Source organism: Strix aluco, chromosome 3 (genome assembly GCF_031877795.1).
Source record: "Strix aluco isolate bStrAlu1 chromosome 3, bStrAlu1.hap1, whole genome shotgun sequence".
NCBI lineage: Eukaryota > Metazoa > Chordata > Aves > Strigiformes > Strigidae > Strix > Strix aluco.
The window spans coordinates 39,972,483-39,993,387 of NC_133933.1; the positions used below are offsets into that span (position 1 = coordinate 39,972,483).

Genomic DNA, 20,905 nt, shown 5'->3' on the forward strand with positions numbered 1-20,905 from the left:
TTAGTGGGAAACATGCCTAAACCAGGAAAGAAGAAAAATTCCGTGGGAGTCAGCTTCCAAGTCAAACAGTTTCTGTAGGTCTGTGTTTGAAATCTTCCCTCCGGAAGCCTAACTTCAGGCATTAACTAATTCAGATTCTGGTCTTATTAAAACAGCATGAGAAGGAGAAACCAGCCAGACAACTCCATATGACTATTGTAATGCAAATTAATTCTAGTACTGTAAACACCTGAGGGGTTGATTCTTGTAACATAAACACCAATAAAAGAAAAAAAAAAAGCCTACAATTAGTAAATAGCTTTTTTCTAAAAAAAAAGGTGATTTTATTGAGTTTTAATATACAGCTTTAATATGTTAGGGTAATCATACAAGATCTCTCTTGTGTTCAATTTACACATTACAATACAGACGTGAGCTAAAATCTTTTGTTTTAATGTACAAAAGGAATCCAATGTTGTCCACTAGCAGCTTTGAACTTGGCAAGAAAGGTTCTAAAGACTTTAAGTGCAGTAACAACCATACAGAATACAAAATGAATATAAGGACTTTTCGCCAAGGTATATAAACATTTGAAAACAAATGGTGCCTGCTCCACAGGGCAGACAACGAGCAAATTAAAAAAGAGTCACTGACCAATGTTCCAGAGAAGGAGGAGCATTACCCTGTGTAACAGTTCTTATAAAATGGCCTAAGAATATCTGTATCATAGAATTTGTACTGATCAGAAAAAAGGTCTGAAAAGAAACAGTAGGCAAGGAACTGAACAATCAAAACATGACATAGTAATATAAAATATTTCCATCACTATTTAAATGCCAAATTAATCAAGCAATAGTAAAAAACAAAAAACAAACCAAAAAACCAAAGCTCTTCTGTTTAAAATAACAGCACTGTTTTTGCTCATTTTCAAAGATTTTTTTTCTTATGAACACACTATATACTTGATTGTTTCTTTCATACAGAGTAATGTGTCCGTTTGGTCTGTCACTTCAGTGAAGCTGATATACGATCAGCCCATCATGTCTCACCTTTGACACATTTTAATGCTTTTCTCCCCTTATGTTTGCTACTCCGGTGCCTTCTCTTCTCAAGTTAAATACTTTTCTTCCTTTTCTTTATACAGTGCAGAGTATATGGGCTTAGGATATGGAAATTTTCCTCTACTCCAGTTCACTGTCTAGTTCTGAGTTCAGTGGTGTGCAGTAGTTTGGCTTGTCTGAAGGTACGTACCCTGGGAGACACAAACACTTGTACGAACCTTCCGTGTTAATGCATTTGGCATTCTTGCAGAGAGACATCCTGTTGTTCAGCTCGTTGCACTCATTCACATCTGCAAAAAGGAAACACCAAAAGTCATGTACTGAAGTCTGGTGTGTAGGTAAAACTCACTTATGTCCAGCATTGTCAGGAGTAGAACATGCTGTATGAATACACCGAGAACTTTATTTTCAGTTCAGATCAGGTGGAATTAGGCTGGGTCAAAAGCTGTAACAGACGAGTTGGGAAGAGGTGGAAGTTGTTATAGGAAATCAATAGCGTATTAAATAGCTATAAACTGTTAGATTACCAAGTCCAAATTCAGCCTAAGCTGCAAACCAAAAATTTAATAACCACTTACAAGTTTTTATCTGATGACTGAAAAGTGGCCTAACTTGAAGCTCCAAGTTCTTAGTAGAATATCAGTATTTGCACTCAATATTGTGCAGCATTGGCCTGAAAGACACAGGAGCTACATCTTTTCTTGCTAAGGAGGTCAGCTTGCCATAAACTCCTAAAGATTACAAGGCGTGCAGACAGCTTTTCATGATACAGCTGGGAGACCTCAGCTGCGGGTTACAAAGCGTAACCTTGCTAAGCAAGGTCTGAAATACCCACACATGGTCTCTACTAGGCTTCTACACTGAGGGGTGGTGTTTTGCTTCATCTTCTCACCGACACCTGCCATTCCCATGTTGTGTTGCTTTAATTGAAGACATAGTCATTAGATGTCCTGGTTGTGCAGATTTACTAGTTTGAGAGTGAGAGGAATAGTTGAGTCTGTTGACTGTTGAAATCAGAGAGAATGAGGGGCCAAACCCCACCAAGTGGTTATCTCCATATTTAGGCGATTCAACCACTCTAAAAATCTGCTCCTAAAATTACTCTTCTACTCAGAATCCAGTTCCATCTGCTTAGCTCACTAAAGCCTTTGAAAAACATTTGTTCCGTATATTAGTGTTAAATTATTGATATAAGTTTAAGCTTCATTACACAAATGTGTGTCTGCTCATTTCTAGGCTCTTAACTGAACATAGCTGTTAACGACCAAGATGAACTGAGGAATACCAACAGTTATTTCTGTAACAGTATTTACTGGCTTTTGCAGTAAATCCAACAGAGCTGGCATCTTTGGTGCAATTCAGGCGATCATCTCTAACCCCTTTGCTCCACCCCTCCTTAGGTCAAGTGACCGAGGAAACTGACAGAGTGACAGAAGAAGATGAAGAAATAGGCTGTCCTCACCAACACAAGTCATTTTGGCCATGTCCAGGTGATAACCGTCAAAGCAGTCACAGGTGTAGCCTTCCTGGACTCTTACACATCGGCCATTTTCACAGCCATTCAGAATACCACATTCCTCTGCTTGTAACTCCTCAAAGCTGTTCAGAAAACCTGGGTGGAGAAAGAATTGCAAAGTCAGTTAGAGAGCCGTTGAATCAGTATACCCAAATGTATAGTGAGAGTCTGAAATTCTCTCAGAAGTTTGCTGGAATGTGACTTGACTTTGCAGAAAATAGGTCAGCTTTAGCAGATCTGCACCATCTGGAGTTTTAAATGCACTGGAAAAGTGCTGTGATATGCTTCAAGACGAAAACTGAATAACTTTGTGAACTTTTAAGTTTTTAATTTGTGTTTAAAATCTGTGGGGCTTTTTTGTAAAGGAAACTGCATAATTTGACAGTATATTTTTAAAAGGATGAATCAGTGTTTTCTGAATAGCACTTTTTATTTGAATTGTTATGTGTATCAACCTTTATGGGAACAAAGGTAAGATGTAGTAGTGCAGTTTGGGGTAAAAGTTCCTTAAAACAGTATTCTAGAAAAATAAGGGGGGTGTGTGGGGAAGAGATGAATTCTAATTTATCTAGAAGAAAACATACTAAAAAAAAAAAAAAAAAAAAAAATCTCAACTGCCTTAAGGAAAGTAAGAAGAAATGAGAGACTTCTTTCCTGTTGTCGTTTTGGTTAACAACCTTTTGGCTGGTACTTCAGCGACTGGTGCCAGTACAAATACCCATAATCTACCAACTGCTCCTTGTCATAATTCTAGATGGTGAGTAGTCATAGCTAAAGAGTTGTCTTGTATTCAGTGGTTTGTACAATGCCTTTTGTGCTCCCTGTCTTAGGGCTTTTTTGAGAGTTATGCTTTTATGTATAAGGAAGGATTTATACTTAAAAAATTATTTGACGTATTTACATGTTCAGAGATTCTCTCTAGGACTGAATTGCTCCTGTTAGTCCTGCACAAGTCTTTTCACTTTTTATTTGTGGAGCAGTGATGTAACAGGACTGCAGATGGCAGCCCATCACATCAAAAAGACTTTTGAGGAAAAAGTTGAGAACATTTGAGAACTGTAGGTTTACCAGCATAATGACTCTATAGTATAGAAATGGAGGGGAAAGTGGAGCTGGAGCGGACTAGAGAAGGATACATCTACCCCTCTGCTCCGTAACATAGAACTGATTTATATTGTTGCAACAGTTGTGATACGTAGATCTGAAAAGCTACCTAGGAATATAAATTTCTCCCTTTTCTTGTTCTTGTTCTTCTGTCTTTTTAAATTTACTGCATCCTGTCTTGGTTCTTGAGGCCCTCTTTTCTCTTGTCCTGCTTTGCCTTTCCTACTCTGCACTTTCTGTGTCATCCTTCACTTAACTTCTGTACTGTCATTTCCACTCCCCCTTTCTTTGACTACATACATTGTTTCTATCCCAGATTTTCTCTAGCATGGTGGGATTCTTAGCAAGGATTATGCTGGTCAGTCATACACTGAATAAATTCTGGAGACACTGAACACATAATGTGACATATGTACTTGCTGACATACGCCACATCTCAAGAACATATATAATACATAGGATGCATACAAGTGTACATTAAGTGGGAGATGTTACAATCTTTTCCACAAAGTAAATCACATCTCAGTGCAATAGTACTGAGGATATTAGGAAGACTGTCATGATGTATAGTAACAATGTAGTAAAAAACTTGACCAAGTTTCATTACCTTCTCAAGTCCTCTAACAGAGCTTGCAGAGGGCTCAAGAGGGTGTGTTAAAGTGAAGACCTTTGCTAATTTAGAAAACAAACACTGCCAAGAAAAAGGTGCCCCCCCCGAGATGTTTTTTAAAGAAAAGGCATAATTTATTTGACATATAGTATATATGTGTATATATACATATTCCACCCCCCCCCCCCGCTAAATACAGTATGTTGTAATTTTAACTAGCTAAAACCAAAATATTTATCCCTCACAGCAAGTTCTGCTTCACAAAATATTCTACTTCAAAACAGCTGGATAGGACCTGGGTTGTAATTCTGATGGGTGCATTTGGTCTGCAGAAGCTGATTGCACACAGATGACAAATATTATACTGAAGTACATGGCCCTGCCATGGGATGGGAGGTATTGTCATATTCTTCATACAGACCACAGCAGGATTGTGACCTTGAAGTCTCTGATGCCCTAAACATGTGGCAATTCTGTCATACAGCTGTGTGTTTTGGCGTTTCTTATGCATTTGCTTGCCACTGTATCTAATTCAGTGATAGGATGGGAGCAACAGACAGGAGCTCTTATGCCTCTGTCCCTAAGACAGTGGACTCAGCTGTGGATTCAAAACTTTCCACAATTTTATTGTATTTATTCACCACTGCTTATAACTTGCAAAGTGATTCTTTCTCACTCAGTATTTTATCTGTCACATTGGTTACCTAGTCATCTTTCTGGCCTTGTCATTGTTTGGTAGTTTTCATTTGTGTGACATTTCAATTAAACATTAACACTCAGTACTGTTTAATTAGAATCAATCATCTGGATATAAAGAAATAAGACATTTTACAATTCTGTCTACGGCTAGAAGGTCATTTAGATGCTAAATAGAAATGAACTCATTGATCCGATTTGTGTAGTTCTGTATAAATGTATGAAGTGCGATGTGTGCAAGAAATGCCTATCGCCCTTCTAACAGTGTGCTGTAACTCTCCTGCCCTGTTTTGACCTATTACTGTTACTTAAAAAATCACAGAATCACAGAATCATCTAGGACGAAAAGGACCTTGAAGATCATCTAGTCCAACCGTTAACCTAGCACTGACAGATCCCAACTACACCATATCCCTCAGCGCTATGTCAACCTGACTCTTAAACACCTCCAGGGATGGGGACTCCACTGCCGCCCTGGGCAGCCCATTCCAACAACTAACAACCCGTTCTGTAAAGAAATGCTTCCTAATATCCAGTCTAAACCTTCCCTGGTGCAACTTGAGGTCATTACCTCTTGTCTTATCACTCATTACTTGGTTAAAGAGACTCATCCCCAGCTCTCTGCAACCTCCTTTCAGGTAGCTGTAGAGGGCGATGAGGTCTCCCCTCAGCCTCCTCTTCTCCAGACTAAACAACCCCAGTTCCCTCAGCCGCTCCTCATACAACATGTGCTCCAGACCCTTCACCAGCTTCGTTGCCCTTCTCTGGACACGCTTGAGTAATTCAGTGTCCTTTTTTGTAGTGAGGGGCCCAAAACTGAACACAGTCATCGAGGTGCGGCCTCACCAGTGCCGAGTACAGGGGCAAGATCACTTCCCTGTCCCTGCTGGCCACCTTGTACAGGAGAACAACACTGGGGAAGAACATAGTGGCAACTTGTAGGCCATATGTATAAAGCACGAGAAGTTACCAGTTCCTTCTGATACCTCCACTTTTCTTCTCTGAAACTGTGAAAAAATATACTGGGTCTGTACAAGGTGGCTGATTTTGAGGAAGATGCAGAGATCTTTAAGCATTCCTCTTCCACAATTCTTAACAGTGAGCTGGGCCAGACCTGTAAAGAACCCTGATCTTCCTCAAGTACAACTGAGATGCTGTATACAGTCCCTCACACTCTGCTTGGCAGGCCATTCCATCTAGCCTGAAGGTTATATGCATATTCTCTGATCATACTGTGCTGTACATTTTCTCTGCTGAGTGAGAACAACTTGCATGCTCTCCATTTCCCCCATATAAATTCTGCTGGAAAATCATGGAAAGCTGGCGTGAAGGTTTTTTTTTTTTTCTTTCAAACTAAATGCACTCCAAAGAAATCTGTCGCATGCTCCAAAGGAAAATTAATTTGTGAGAAGGAAAACTGGCAATCCTTTTGACCTTTAGCTATAAATCTGTTGGTAAATACAAATTTAGTACACTTGGCACAAACTATTTCACTATATTAAAAATTAATATTGTGCTCTGAGCCCAACTGGACTCTTATACAACACTGGCTCTTGAACCAGAACACCTGACTGAAAGCTAGTGTCATAGGAATAACTAAAACATAAATAGGCCACATTACTCAGAAGCAAACAGAAGAATGAAGCCAGCTACAGGGAAATAATCCAAGTTACAACCCTCATTTCAAGTATTTTACATAACAGAGAAACTTGCTTACGGTCTTCAACAAAGTATGGATTAGTTTCTGGAGTGTAGTGCTCCTCAAAGTCAACCAAAGCATCTTGTCCATATGGCCGTCGAGATCCTGGAACAGGAATGTTGCACAGCTGGGCATAATCCTCTGAGGGGGGAAAGAAAATAGGATATAAAACTAATCACACTTGTAACACAAGCTGCATTACATTAGTCCCAGTGAGCTGTGGTTCATATTAGCTGGAAATAAACTTATCTTCCTAGAAACACCATAAATCTGCAATTTCCACAAAGCATCCCCTCTTCAAGAAAAATGTCATTAAAACGTTAATGAGCCAAATACAGACTATTAAGTCATAACAAGGATAACACCAGGGATAGATTTGAGTCAATAACTGTACAGAAAGTTATGGGTCAGGTTCTTCTGGCCTGCACGGGAAGCAAGAGCAGAGGGATGCTGTGTATCCCACTGCCAATGCACCCCTCTTCGGGGCGATATATCCATGGTTACACTCCTCATCCTGGTGGAACAAGGCTATCCCAGACCATTGCAGCTGCTAGCAAAAGCCACCCCAAAGGAAGCAAAAGGAGCAGGTGGGGCCATATTTCTGGCACGTTCAGACAAACTGCAGAAATCACAGAATGAAAAATCCTTCTAAAATAGCCCACACTCATCTGCAAACTGGATCTTCAAACCACAAGCTTAAGTATGAGTGCTGTTCAAAGTCTCCTTGGCTGTGAACCTCGAAGGGCAAGGGGAAATGCACAGGAGTTACAGTGATTTTCTCCCTCTCTCCAATAGCTAGACTATACAAGTTGAAGCAGACCAAAGCAACTCTTCAGTTTAGGTGTCAGAGTCCATGTCTGAAATGCTGACACAGAGTTTGATTTTTTATTTATTGTGGCACCTCTGTTTTCCTTACCATTTACTAAAATATATACAAGACAATTTATTTGAAAATAGAAATGTTGTTAAAATACAGCAATCCAGGTGCTCCTTTACTGTTGCTACAGGCTATTTAGCATCTGTTTCTGTGAAGACTGCCCGATGTTCTGAGAATCAGGCAGAGTAAGGACAGGAAAGAAAACCACCAAAAGAGAGAGAGGAAAAAAAGCCCTAAGCAGATACAAAATCCAAGAATTGCAGATGGTTACAGAGCCAGAAACCTCATGCTGTGTAGAACTGTCTCAGACAGCAAATAGTTGGATAAATCCAGACTGCCTCTAGACAGTGCAGAGCACAGCCCAACTTGCTGCCCAGCATTGTAATTTTATTTTCACAGGTACTATCCACCTGGAACAGTTTTATTTTGTACTGAAAAAAAAAAAGAAAAAAGTGTTCAAAAAGTCAGTTTGAATTCTGTGGTCAACAACTTGGCTCTTTGAGAGCATAAGACTGTCCAGTACAGGCAAAGCTTGTCTGTGCACATCCAGAACTGTCATGGGTGCCCGTCTGAGTCTGCAGAATGCACTCCCCAGAGAACTTAGAGATCACTGGAAATCTCACCACCTTCTGCTTCAAGTGCAAGGTGATTTCCTCTGATGTGCATATTCAAACAACCCTCTCCTCTCCCAGATGAAAAAGTACACTGCCTGAGAGAGGCGTCCCATAGCACATGAAACAAAGCCAGCATGAGAAAATAAATGGCATATAGCAAGTGTTAATTACATCCTTTAATGCACAGCTTCCCACTGAGATACTGTGATGATGAGCATAGATTTAAGAGCTGTTGTAGGAACAGAAACACCCCATTCTTCCTTCCCCACATCTAACCCCAGATAACATCCAGGTATGGCAATGGTCAGGTTATCATCTCAGACTGACTCCATTGTTTTGTGTTGAGCTACTCATTATGCCCAAGGGCTTCGATCTGTACACAGAGAAAAGCTGTGCAGGAGTGTAAAAGCACTTTCTCACAGATGCACTCGAATATTCTTGGCAAAGGAAATCTGTGAGGAAGAATCCACCACACAAAAACAGTCAATGAACAGCAAGGGGACAAGGAAAGCAGGTCTGAGGGATCACTACTACTTCCACGCAGATGGGATATGGAAAGGATCGGACAGAATCTGGACGTTGGCTTCTCAGATTACGCAGTGTTAATTTTGCACTTGGTGATACCGGTAGTAGAAACATTTGAAAATCCATAGAGCTGGAGCTCTCATGTACATGAGAGTTGGGTAGTTTGAAGATTATGCAAGACTATTTTATATTGCACGTTTGCCAATGCAACGTTGTTTATTATCTAAAGAAAAATAAAGAAATGTTGACACTAGAAACTTGTTTCCTGCCACACTGGTCCCTCACCAGTCAAGTTCTGAATGTCTGCATTTTTAGGTCTCATTATAAGTAAATTAGTGGCTACAAAATGATGAAGAGCTGTTTCAGGGCATACTGTAAACTTGTTATTTGTTACAAGGAGTTGTAACTATATCAAGGTCTTCTATAAGGCTACACAGACAACCGTAATAATCTATTAACCTCTTGAAGTCTCTTATGCTTAATTAACCATTTACACTCTAATATTTTAACGATTTATACATTATTTGTATATAGAGCTTTAATACAAAAGCTGACAGAATGTAAATAGTCTTAAGTCACTTTAGAATGTATACACATATCCTCCTTATATATATCATTTTGATACACACTGTGATAACTTGGAATTACCTAGAATACTCTCTTAATACTGTATGTTCTATTTAGTTGTCCAAGTACAGTAGACTTTATTTCTTGTCTCTAGTCTTTTGTAATGTGTTGATTCAGTTACTAGGTGCTCAGGAGATAAACCCAAGGAGAGCAACAGCAACCCACCTAAGAAACCAACAGTAGAAATTAAGGATCAATAACAATGGCAAGTTATCTATGCCGCCTTGCTGAGCTTGTCTGTCTGGCTTGTTTGTTTTGTTTTTTTTTTTTCTTAGGGAAGAAAAGGCTGGGCAGAGAGGAGAGTACAAAGACTGAAAGGTATTTGCGGGGCCACATTCTGGAAAGATCACAAGAACTGGCATTTTGAAATAAGGTAAACTAGAGACTCGGATGCCTGAGAAGAATGAACCCATCAGAATCCCCCCTCTGGAAGATAGAACAAGTTACAGCAAGACAGATGTGTATGTACACTTTCTGTTGTTTTAAACTTTTCCCCTTGCTATGCTATGGTCCTACAATTCAAATTTAAAAATAGTGTATTTTGGGTCACTGTGCTGTATGCTGGTTACCGTTTTCCAGGGAGGGGAACTAAATGAATAGAGTGCAGTAAGATTTGTGGGTAAAAGCATGACTGGCACACAGGAAGTTGCAGCAGGTATACAAATGAGAAAACAGCATGATACTGCCCCAGGGAGATGACAGGAGGAGACTGAGATCAGAAAGGCATCAGAGAGCAAGGGAAAATGTGTAACTACCCCTGAATGACAAAAATATTTTAGTTGTCACAGAAATAAAGTTGTCCCTTTCAAAATAAACTTTCATGTAAAGTAAAAAAACCCTAATTAATTTACTGTAATTCACAATCAATGATAAAACCTTTTTCTATATGGATTTATTTTCTCTCCTCGCTCATCTTCTGGCTGTGCTCAGGGAAAATACAACTGCAGTTCAAGAGGGAAAAAAGACTTGTGTTTTTAATATAATTTAGTCTATGTTGCTCCATGTGTTTCTAAGTTTTCCTCATAACTTGCAAATGAAGCATTGAGACAGCTTGTTGTATAACTCAGGATAGCTATTATAAAAGGAAGCTGATGTATGCTTCCAAAAATGTAAAGGACATTTTTTAAGTCAGATGTGTGCATATAAAACGAGTGTGTTAGGGGATTACAGCTAGATGCACATGCGTACTGGCACAGATGTTAGCTGTAATTGGTGATGAAAGCTAGGCTGACAGAGACAACGCAACAGGAATTGGATGCACTGACTGGCTTTTAGGTGCTTGTTAGCGTAAGTGCAGCTGTGCAAATGTGCATCTAATTTGCATATACAGTTGTTGTAACTGCACAAGCCTGTGTGGGCCTTATTTGTACCTGAAGGCCTAAAAATCCTGAATTCTTTAGTCAGAAAAATTATTCCTGACATAACCATGAAGCAACTGCACTACAGCAAATCCTAGCTCCTGCCCATAAAACAGGCTTTATTCCTCTTCCAGCTCTTCAGAATTGTCACCATCACACACAAAAAAGGAGCCAAAGCTATCAACATCAGTGCAGTTCCTTTCAAATTATGTAAGAATGCAATACTTTCACCATGGAAGGAATCACTGGAGAGAAGGACAAAGCAATGAAAGCATTTATTACATGTAATATATGTCCCTTCCCAACCAGAGGTTCTGGACATCAGTCTGAATTGGTTAAGTTTATGCTCTCTTAGGAGACTGCATCATCTGTGAACCAAAGCTGAAGATATTTCTGCTCTACACTTAGACTGTGCTGTTTGACAATTTAGATAATTTCACTTTCTTCCATGAACAGATGCTGAGGTTTGTGGTGGACAGCATTCACATACATTTTACAACTCCTGATGCTAAAGGAAAAGGGAAAGGTACTAGTCTTAAAGGATTTTTTTCATGAGTTAAGGATATTTGTAACCTCACATGGAGATACTCTAAATGAAATTGCTGAGGAAAAGCTCACAGTGGATGTAAAGCTCTTGTTAAAATTAATTAGCAACCTGATTATTTCAAAACCTCTTGGTAATCACAACGAATTCCACAACCAATGCTGCTCAAATTTCCTAAAACAATCTTCTCTCTCCTACTGCTCAAGGTGGATTGTTAAAAGTTATAGTATGAGTCAGGTTGTTTCTGCTACAAATTTGCAAATGGCTAACTCCTTGCTGACTCTCATGTGTGCTTGGACTGTGAAGTTCCCTAAGGAAAACCCTTCTAAGTCTACTCTGCATCTCTCTCCTACACCTCAGAAAAAGCACCAAAAATCTTCCATCTACAGAAATGAAAGCAGCCAAAAATCTGCAAAATTAAGCATAACACTTTGAATATTAAAGGCCCAATCACTGTAATATTTTGAGCCCCAATGATAATCCATTTGTCCAGAGTCCTTACCAGAAAGGAGGGAGGCACAATGCCATCCTAAATGGAAAGACAACCAGTGGTTTCCAGAAATGAATATAGTGCCTCCCTGCTGATCTTTACCATCTCAAAAGTAGACAGATGGAAACTCATCCTTTACACACATCGGTTTTCCCTGTACTTCCAGATTGTCATGAGTGACATTAGCCAGAACTTGAAGGGAACACCATGTTCTCATAATATGGAAGCTCAACCCAGAACTAACTCATAATGTTTACAAAGGAAACACAGAGTTCCTTGCAACAAAAATGCAATCCAGACAATCTGTTCTGCCAGAAGGGGTAGAATTCAACAACTACATGTAGGCATCTCCAAGGGTCTGCACCTGAATTAGTCACCCAGTGTCCCTTTCTAGTCCGTGGAAAGGCATAACCACTTCTAGGACACCATCTCATCCTAAAGGACATGTCTAGAACAGGTCAGAGGAATCTAACACTCAGGGTGCCTATTTCTCCTTCCTGCTGGAAGGGGAAACTGGTAGGATCGGCACAGATGTGGGTTTCTGTATAAAAAAAAAAATATGTGAAATTGGCCAAGAGAAATCCTACATTATACAACACCCCAGATGATTCATGTTACACATCACCCTCAGGTGTTCTAGTCTGGGCTTTGCAAATGCTAAGTTGGAGATAAAGAGAAACTTCAAGTACAGCATAAGACTTCAGCAGTTCTTTATGTGACTCGTAGTTCCACAAAACATCTGTAGCATCTACTGACTGGAGTTCTACCATTGTCCTTTTTGCAGATCTTCTAAACATAAAGTGGTTCTATAAAAACCCACAAAGTACTAGAATTTAAAATTTACAGTAAAAGAATAAAAGGTATGTATAAGGTTACACAAATAAGCAGGCTGAGAAACTGAATGCTGGTGTCCTTTACACTCCCCTAAGAATGTGTTCGTGACATTATCTTAGTAGTCAGACCACAAAGTTCTTAGTTACAGATGTAGAAATGTACCCCCACCCTCAATAAATAGTTATTAAAACATCTGTTAAAACTGTAGAGTCCCAGTCCCACCTTACCCCCTTTTTCTGTATTAAAACTTCTCCAGGCAGCCAGCTACAGAAGGAGAAAGCACCCTCCTTAACAGACCAGCATATTTGTAGTTCAGGGGCACATAATTCCACCTCCCTAGCATCCTGAGGTGTTACTGAAGCAAAGGTGGTACTGCACTGCAATAACAAACTCCAAGAAGATCATTTTACAAATACAAAAATAGGCAGTCTCCCTAAACGAAACACTGATCCTGGCACACCACCTTACTCAGTATTTTCTACCTCCTCCCTTCCAATTTCCTGTACCCTGTAACAATACACCTTGTCTAAAACCCACTCCAGTCCCATGAGGGTCTCACAGGAGCTTCTGGAGGCTCAGCAGGTTTGTAATTCAGGTGCTACATGTTCAGGTTAACATGTACCTTATTTTAGATTCCAGATTTTTCCAGTCTTGGCCAGTTGCTCTATTTTCTGGCATGGATGCTTTGACCCAGCTGCTAAACCCATCAGTGCCTGTCCTGCTGCCAGTTACTACAGCATGGTAACTCTGGATGGTGACAGCTGGGTCTTAGGGCACTACCAATAAATTGACCAAGGAAGCAGAACTTCTGAAGGCAGGTCATCCAAGAGGTTTTTTGGGGGTGAGTGCAATGAAGAAAGGATATTTTGCTTTTATTATTTAAAACAAAAGTATCCAATTTTCTAATTTTCCTCAATTGGTCAATTATCACAGATTGTAAATGACAAACCTCAAATAATACAGAGGTTTCTCAAGGATAATTACTAAAAGTTCCTTGGGCACGTACAGCCTAACCCCACAATAAGCCCAGAAAGAATACATTTATGTAGTTAACATTTTGGTATTGGATGCAATCTGTGAAAGCCCTTATCTGTAATATGACAATATCATAAGATCATAATGTTAGGACCAATGTAATTGAAAACAATCTGTCTTTGCTTCCTTTGTTTAATGACAAGGCCCGCCCCACAAAATTGTTTGTACAAGTAAGATGTACTCAATCACATCACTACAGTTCATGTTTGCACTATTTTGATCAGGACTTTGAACTAGTATTTTGAGTTTGTTCCTTGATGTCATCAAAATACTTATCAGTGTTACTGTTAAGATGTCTCTGTTCAGTTGCAATACCTCAACAGGTGCTACTTATTTTTGTCTCAGGATCTGAATGTTTAGTGTCATTTTCAGTGGGGTTTGTTTGATCAAGCACCCATTTGTAATTTTTAGAAATCTTAGCAACTACATAAATTCATGCTGATGAAAGGCTGGATTTCTTTTTCATTTATCTGGATCAATTCTTACAGAAGTTCTCTATCTTCCTGCTGGTTTTATGCTGGATGCTACTTAAACAGGACATTTAAATCTTGTCATGAAAAATGGAAGTACTTTCAAGACAAGTTGGGACACAAAAGTTAGGGGTTATTTCCATTAAAGCATGAATTTGTTTTAGAAGGGACTTGCCGATGGGTCACTTATGGTGGTAGGCCTGTATTTCCTTCTTTCTAAGCACAGCATCTAGATCCTCAAATATAAGGGGAGTATAAACAAGGTAAAAGGAAACCACAGATAAGTGAATGATCTGTTCTATGATCCAATCCATTTCATGGTGAAAGTCTTCCGGTGATAACGCTTTTCACATCCCCAGGTCTTTTCTAACATGTGTTACAAATCTTCAGAATGCCCCTACCTTGGGAAATAAGCAGACACCTTCAGTAGTAAATCTGGCCAACACAATAAACAAATATTTAAAAATGGAGAAATTCCAGTTTCCCCAGCCAGAACTTGAACCTGTGACCTGCTGGCCCAGAGGTGTGAAAGCACTCTCTCGAGCCAATGATATCACTTCAAGTGCTACAAACTGAAGACATGTCAAATGAATCATTTATTCAGTTCAGTCAGCTTTCAATTTTTCTTGGTAAACATTCCTGAAAACAGAGGAAGGCTTCCAGGTTTCTGTGTGTGTGCGTGCACATGTGTGCGAGGACACATGAGCATATACCACCTCCAGTAAGAAATGTAAGCTTGTATGTTTGTTCTGACATAATAAAGATTCAATATGCTTTTATTTTTTTTAACTATCTATGTTCCAATCTATAAGGATGATTTAAAGTACTTGGGATGAAAGAATGCCTCGTAGTTTCACTTAAAGCAGATACTTTTCAGTGCATATTAAATGTCACATAAAAATTATCTTACATCTGGAGGGAGAAAGATTTGATGATCCAACATAATGCTCTTCAGCTTTGACTGAGGGTCATCCAAGTGTGGTTGAGCATGTCATCCATCAGGAACCTTCATGTCATTTTTTTAATTAATTTCTCAAGTTTCTTCATAGAGCTAGTTGGGATCTGCACCCCACTGCTGTCACAGGATTGCTGCTTTGGAATCCTGTGGTCCTAATGATCAAAATTCATCTAATTTCAAGCCTAAATATGTTCAGACTGAACTTGTTCCAATTTTTCCTCACATCAGTGCTGCTGTTTAATTTAAAAGCTTGTGGGAATCCTCTGTGATTGTGCTGCAGTAGAATCTTACCATTTGCAGCCTTTGTTCTGCATCTAAGTTTGGCTTTTTTCATCTTCTCTTGTAAGACAGGTTCTCCATTCCCTGACCATCTTGGTAGTCCTTCTCTGTTCCTTTTAAGATTTACCCTGCTTTAAATGTAACTATCTAGAAATCTTCAGAAGCAAGTCTTGTACCCACCTGAACTCTCTCTACCAGAACAGCTTTCCTTCCTTCTCTCAGGATTGCACGCTATCATGACACAGATGGGTCACTGTCACCATGTAATGAACTTAGGACAAAGAAAAACTCCTTTCATTTGCTCTATCTTTCCACCTGAGGAGCTCCAGGTCATAGCAACAATTCTCACTATTAGTTATTGCCTTGTATTTTTTTTACTATTACATTTCATTCCATTGCAATTGTTATTCTAGCAGGTGTAGTAACTGAGTGCCTGGAAGCGCCCTCCTATAAGATTAGTTCTGACAAAGACATTTCAGAGATTCCCATCTCTTATAAATCAAGCTGCTGTCATGCCCTGTTTTTCTTCTTCAGTCTCTTTCTGGGGTAAGCATCAGCCAGCAGTTACTCCAGCCAACATCATCAAAATCAGGCGCTTTTTCCAGTTGCTGCACTTCCAAAACAAACTCAAACACGTAAAGATATATAAGAACAGGTTCAGGGACCTTGCAAGTAAATTATAAAAACATCAAACCCAAGCAGACACAAACAACCACATTAATGGTTCACTGAGCTTCTCTATGTAGTTTTAACTCCAGAGTTCTTGCTACAAGTAAAACATGTACTGCTTCACCCACAACATTATGGTTAGAGTAACACAGGCCCAAGTGAAAATCCAGGTACGATCAGAATAATATGCTTTACTAGTGGAGCATGGTACTCCTGTGTGGAAAACAGCATTACTGAAAGACACATTTGTAGTAAGAAAGCTACATCCAAACTAGGCCTTGGAATAGTTTATATGGGGGAAGAAGCTAGTATGGTACCAGCCTGTATATACCAGGGCTGACGAATCTCTGGCACAGCATGACATATACCTATGCTGCTTCCACCAGTCTCTTCTGCAGTCCCCAGTCCCCAGAAATAAGTCTGTGTGTCAGTGACAACACATGTCTCTATAGCCATTTAGCTTTTGTAGTCACCACAAGAAGCTTCTACCTGAAATATCTTGGAACAATGCCTTATTTCTAAACACGTAAACAAAATACAGGCTTTTAAAAATAGACTGTCAGTTTTAACATTGTTATACTCCCTGGAAATTCTTCAGTCCTCATTAGTACTCCATTTCTTTTATCTATCTTAAATTGCTCATCTGTACATTTCATAACATCTGAGCATATAGCCATACAATAACAACTCATTTTTTGATAGGTTTTGTGATTCTAAACCACAACTTACCAGATCCTTTTCAAGCAAACACATCATATTGCAGCCAGCCTGGCAGAATATCACACTGAATAATGCATCTGAATGTATAATACCAGCCACAAAACTCCAAAACAGTTATGTAACCTGTTGAGTATTGTGTGTGTGCGAGCACATGAACTGCATCTCTGTTTTCATGTATGATCTTTAATTTGTCAGTCGTGTTAAGGAACTCTGCTATCCTTAAAATGCTCTCCTGTTTCCACCAAGGTTCTAAATGGCCAGTCACTGATAGCTGCCCCTGAAGGAAATGGGTCCTCTAAGTGCCAAAAAATAAAAGCAGCTACATTTTCAAAATCTGGACTGTAAACATTCCCCGTTAATTAATGAGAAAAATTTCCATTAGTTCTTGAAGGTTGGTTTTTTTTTTTGTTCTTTCTTATGTTATTACCCCAAGTATAAATGCAAGAGATTAAACTGATTAGTATTTCAGATTTCATTCTAAGAATTGACACGTAGGTTTCCTTACCCGACTCTTTCATAGGACACAGTGCGCACTGCATGCCCCAGGCTTCACCGTATAGGCAACAGCACTCAGTGTATGTAGTCTGCTTTCCAACCAGAGGTCGACTACAAACAAAATCATCACTTAGATGCTGCCAGCAAAGATCCTGGTAGACCTCAGTTTCTTCAGTTTGTTCTGATGGAGAAGACAGTATTAGATCATCATCGCAGCACTGTTATTTAAAAAAGATACTGACACAATGCAGAATTTTCTAAACTTAGATTAGAAAGAGAACCTAGCTTTACAGATTTTGCTGAATACGAATTTAAGCTTAGAAGTCATGACCATTTTTAAGTGCCTGAGGTGGCTCATCCCTTGAGTGTTCAGTTCTGCAAAAATCTTAGTAAGGTTCTGATTTGGCACTCTTAGGCCAATTTAAAAGCACATTGGGTTGGACACCCAAGAAATAAAACTTCCTAAATCAGTAGTCATTGCTGAACGTTTAACACTGACTCAGCTCTGCTCTCATGGAAGTTAACAGAGCTTGACAAAAACCAGTGTTAGGGCTGAGGGGAATATTTGGGGAACTCCATCCATGGAATGAATCTTTGAAAATTGCTATTTTGCTTTTCTTACATTGCCATCAGTGGCATCTGAAAGAACTTTTACAGCTAGGGCAGAGCTGAACAAAAATTTTACATGGGCTCATTGGGAGACTGGACAAATACTTGGAAGAGAGTCCCATTAACTAAACAGACAAACTACATCAGGCTCAGGAAATCCCCTGAGCTGAAAATAGCTGGAGGCTGGGAGAGTGCTGGGGAGGGTGAGGAGAAGTATTGTTTATCTGCTCTTCTGGTCCCTAATCATCCACTTAGAGCTATTGTTAGAGAGAGAATACCGCTGTGAACTACTGTCACATTCTTATGAATATTAACAAAAACATGTATTTTTGTCAAAGCTGGAATATTTCAGAGGCATACTAGTTCTGACAAAGATCTCAGTAGGAACAACTCCTAGTCGTAGCAATCTCTGATCACTGCTGATCAGAGGGAGAGGAACTGTAAACTTAATCTTCCACTTGGAATGTAAAAAGCTCAGCACAATTGTTTTGTAAAGACATCTGCAAGGTTTTGATTTTGTTCCAACATGGAGTGAAAAATAAGTGTTGTCACAAACCAAGGTTCTGTTTTGTCTCTGCATATCTATTTACTCCATTTTTACATGATGCACTGGTGCATGGCTGAGTACAGAATTGAAACCTAGCTCAAGAGTAAAATGGTGAGTTCTGGAAGTGCAAAGGTGATCAGCATTTAGATACCTATTCTACTAAGGACTTGCCAGAACACGCAGTGAAGAGCAGCAGTGGGTCTCTGCAACCAACTCCAAATTCTGCTGGCAGTAAAGGAACCAGCCTGCCCCCGCCTCCTCTGCCTTAGGGAGGACATTGCCAGTAGTGATACAAGGCTTGAGCGCTTTGTGCTGGGTGAGAAGATCATTGCTGTGTCAGCCCCAGTGTCGCATGATGGAAGACCCTTTGGGCCCTTGCATTCTCTTCACATCCTAGATGAACCCAGAAGACAATCCTGCTCTTGGTTTGTTTAACTGAAGATTGAACAATAGAAATGCTGTGGTTCTTTCACAGTTTCAGGCAAGAGGATGACCACATTACTCCTCAAAAGTGTCAGTCTTATAATTTGGAGTGACTAAAGCAGGCATTCATTCTGTATTCCCATTTCCTTTCACAGAAGCATCTTAGGAAAATTCATTGCAAGTTGCAGGGACCAGAGGTCTGGATTTATGGCTGTACAGTGCCAATATTAATCAAACCCATTGTAACATTTCTGTCAAAGATGTGTGTGGCATAGACAAAGCTGTGCAGACTGCATAATGCTCTGGATTTCTGAGACGTTCCTAAGAATCTCGTAATATCTAACATTTTTTCTGAAATCGGTGTCTACTGAAATTAAAAGAACATGCAAAAACCTTACTTTAAGAGTGATGCTGCAGCCCACAGCTTGAAAACGTGGGCTTGATGTACCCTCAATATTAATCAATTGAAAGCACAGCTACAGTTACAGCTATTTCCTCCTATATCCTGTTATTCCTGGTTTTATTCCTTGCTTTGTTAGAAGCAGTCACTCACTCTGAGCTGCATCTCCAGAGTTAGCCCACAGCCAAACCCCAGCCTTAGTGAGACAGCAAGCAGGCTGTGCCTCATTACCTACAAGGTTGGACGAGGCAGATGAAGAGCTGGTGAATCGGGGGGCTGAGGACTCCCCAGCCCAAGCCTAATCTCATGGATACTTTCAGCCATCTCCTGTCTGCATTGGCAAAGTGGAGCCCTGTGGAGTCCTACATCATGATGCCTTCTGGATCAACAGATGATGGTCCAAGCATTGCCTTCCAAAATCCTCCAAAAGAGCAGGCTCATCCAAGTGTGACCCAGTCTAAGCTTACTGGGCTCTAGCCATGTCAGCACCACCTCATAGAGGTGTACTCACTTCAGTAATATGTATAATGGATCATACCACTCGAATCTGCTGGTCTGATGCATCGCTTTTCTGTTGCGTCCAGAACCATTGGGTGTGTACAGAAACAGTTGTACGATCCTTCTGTGTTAATGCACTGGCCATCAATACAGCTGTTTGGGTCCTGACATTCATCCGTGTCTTTAAAATGGAAGGAAATGTATCAAGGAGAGCCAGCACAAAGTAGTCGCATTGTGTTAATCCATGTTTATATTTTCCTACATTAGGAGCAGATTTCCCTGCATGCCTTCTGTTAATTACCACAAATACCAATTGCTGGCAGCAAAATCCTGCCTGTGCCCATGGAGAAGGACAGACAGATCAGCAGGATGCTGACCTCTAATCCTCAAGTACTAGGGAGCATCTGGATGAGGAGGCTGGCTGGGGGGGTTGGGGTGCCAGGCACACCCTGCATCCAGCACAGTTGCAACTGCTTCCCACATTCCTATCCCTTTAGGACAGAACCAGCAGGCATTAGAGGTGGGCATACTCTCTGAAATTCTTCATGAGCTTGTCAGGAGAAGGGATCGCCTTACAGTAGTTCTATCCTTAGTTTGTCTTGGAGAGGAGAAGCAGAAATTTAGCTCAAAGGGAAGAGCAGGACATTTTACTTCAAATAAATTACATTAAATCAGAAAAAACCCCACCCTTTGTAAAGAACAATCATAGAATCCCGAGGTGAAAGACTCTCTTATTACTGTTGCAAAAATTACTTCCTTTCATTATGCTATTCTGCACATCATATATGGTTTTCTGCTTACAAAGCAAAAGCCAGGGTTATGGTTATGAGTAATTTTCAGTTGGATACCAGAACCAAAGGAGTACAAGGTGGTACAGAATAAAATGGGCTTATCAATGACCTGAACTGTAATTTCACATTCCATATTAACTCCTTGTGGAAAATATCTGTTCTTGGAAAAATAAAATATGTGTAATTTGATTTACTATAGTAAAACCAGCACGCTTACCAAATGAAAGGTGAACTTCAACATACAGGCTTTCACTGCTCACCCCATACACAAAGAACAGAAGGCTAAATTGTACCTTGGTGGAGTGAAGCAGCAGTGTGCATGTAAGGAGGGAGCCACCTCTGATCACTTTGTGCTGCCTGCAAAAAGGCTGGTACCAGCTCTAGGCTATGCACTCAAAGGAGCACAAGGGGCTGTTTTGGAGATGCAAACTCCTGGGAGCAATTTGCTGAAAAAGGAAGCAAATAAAGCAAACCCGG

The 20,905-nt window shown here is 40.0% G+C and overlaps 1 protein-coding gene across 8 annotated transcripts in view; it reads right to left on the minus strand.

Moving 5' to 3' along the window:
• Positions 1-295: 295 nt before the first annotated feature.
• The window catches only part of LTBP1 (latent transforming growth factor beta binding protein 1), a 213,228-nt gene continuing 192,618 nt past the window's right edge, over positions 296-20,905 (minus strand). For 7 of the 8 annotated variants that reach the window (XM_074818245.1, XM_074818242.1, XM_074818241.1 and 4 more), the window contains 5 exons: positions 19,678-19,818; positions 17,171-17,341; positions 6,684-6,806; positions 2,503-2,652; positions 296-1,330 (listed from right to left, as the gene is read on the minus strand). In XM_074818245.1, the coding sequence (XP_074674346.1) occupies positions 1,161-1,330; positions 2,503-2,652; positions 6,684-6,806; positions 17,171-17,341; positions 19,678-19,818 (755 nt within the window). In that variant the 3' untranslated portion in view covers positions 296-1,160. The remainder of the gene's footprint in view (positions 1,331-2,502; positions 2,653-6,683; positions 6,807-17,170; positions 17,342-19,677; positions 19,819-20,905) is intronic. The other variant, XM_074818239.1, reaches the window with a different exon arrangement.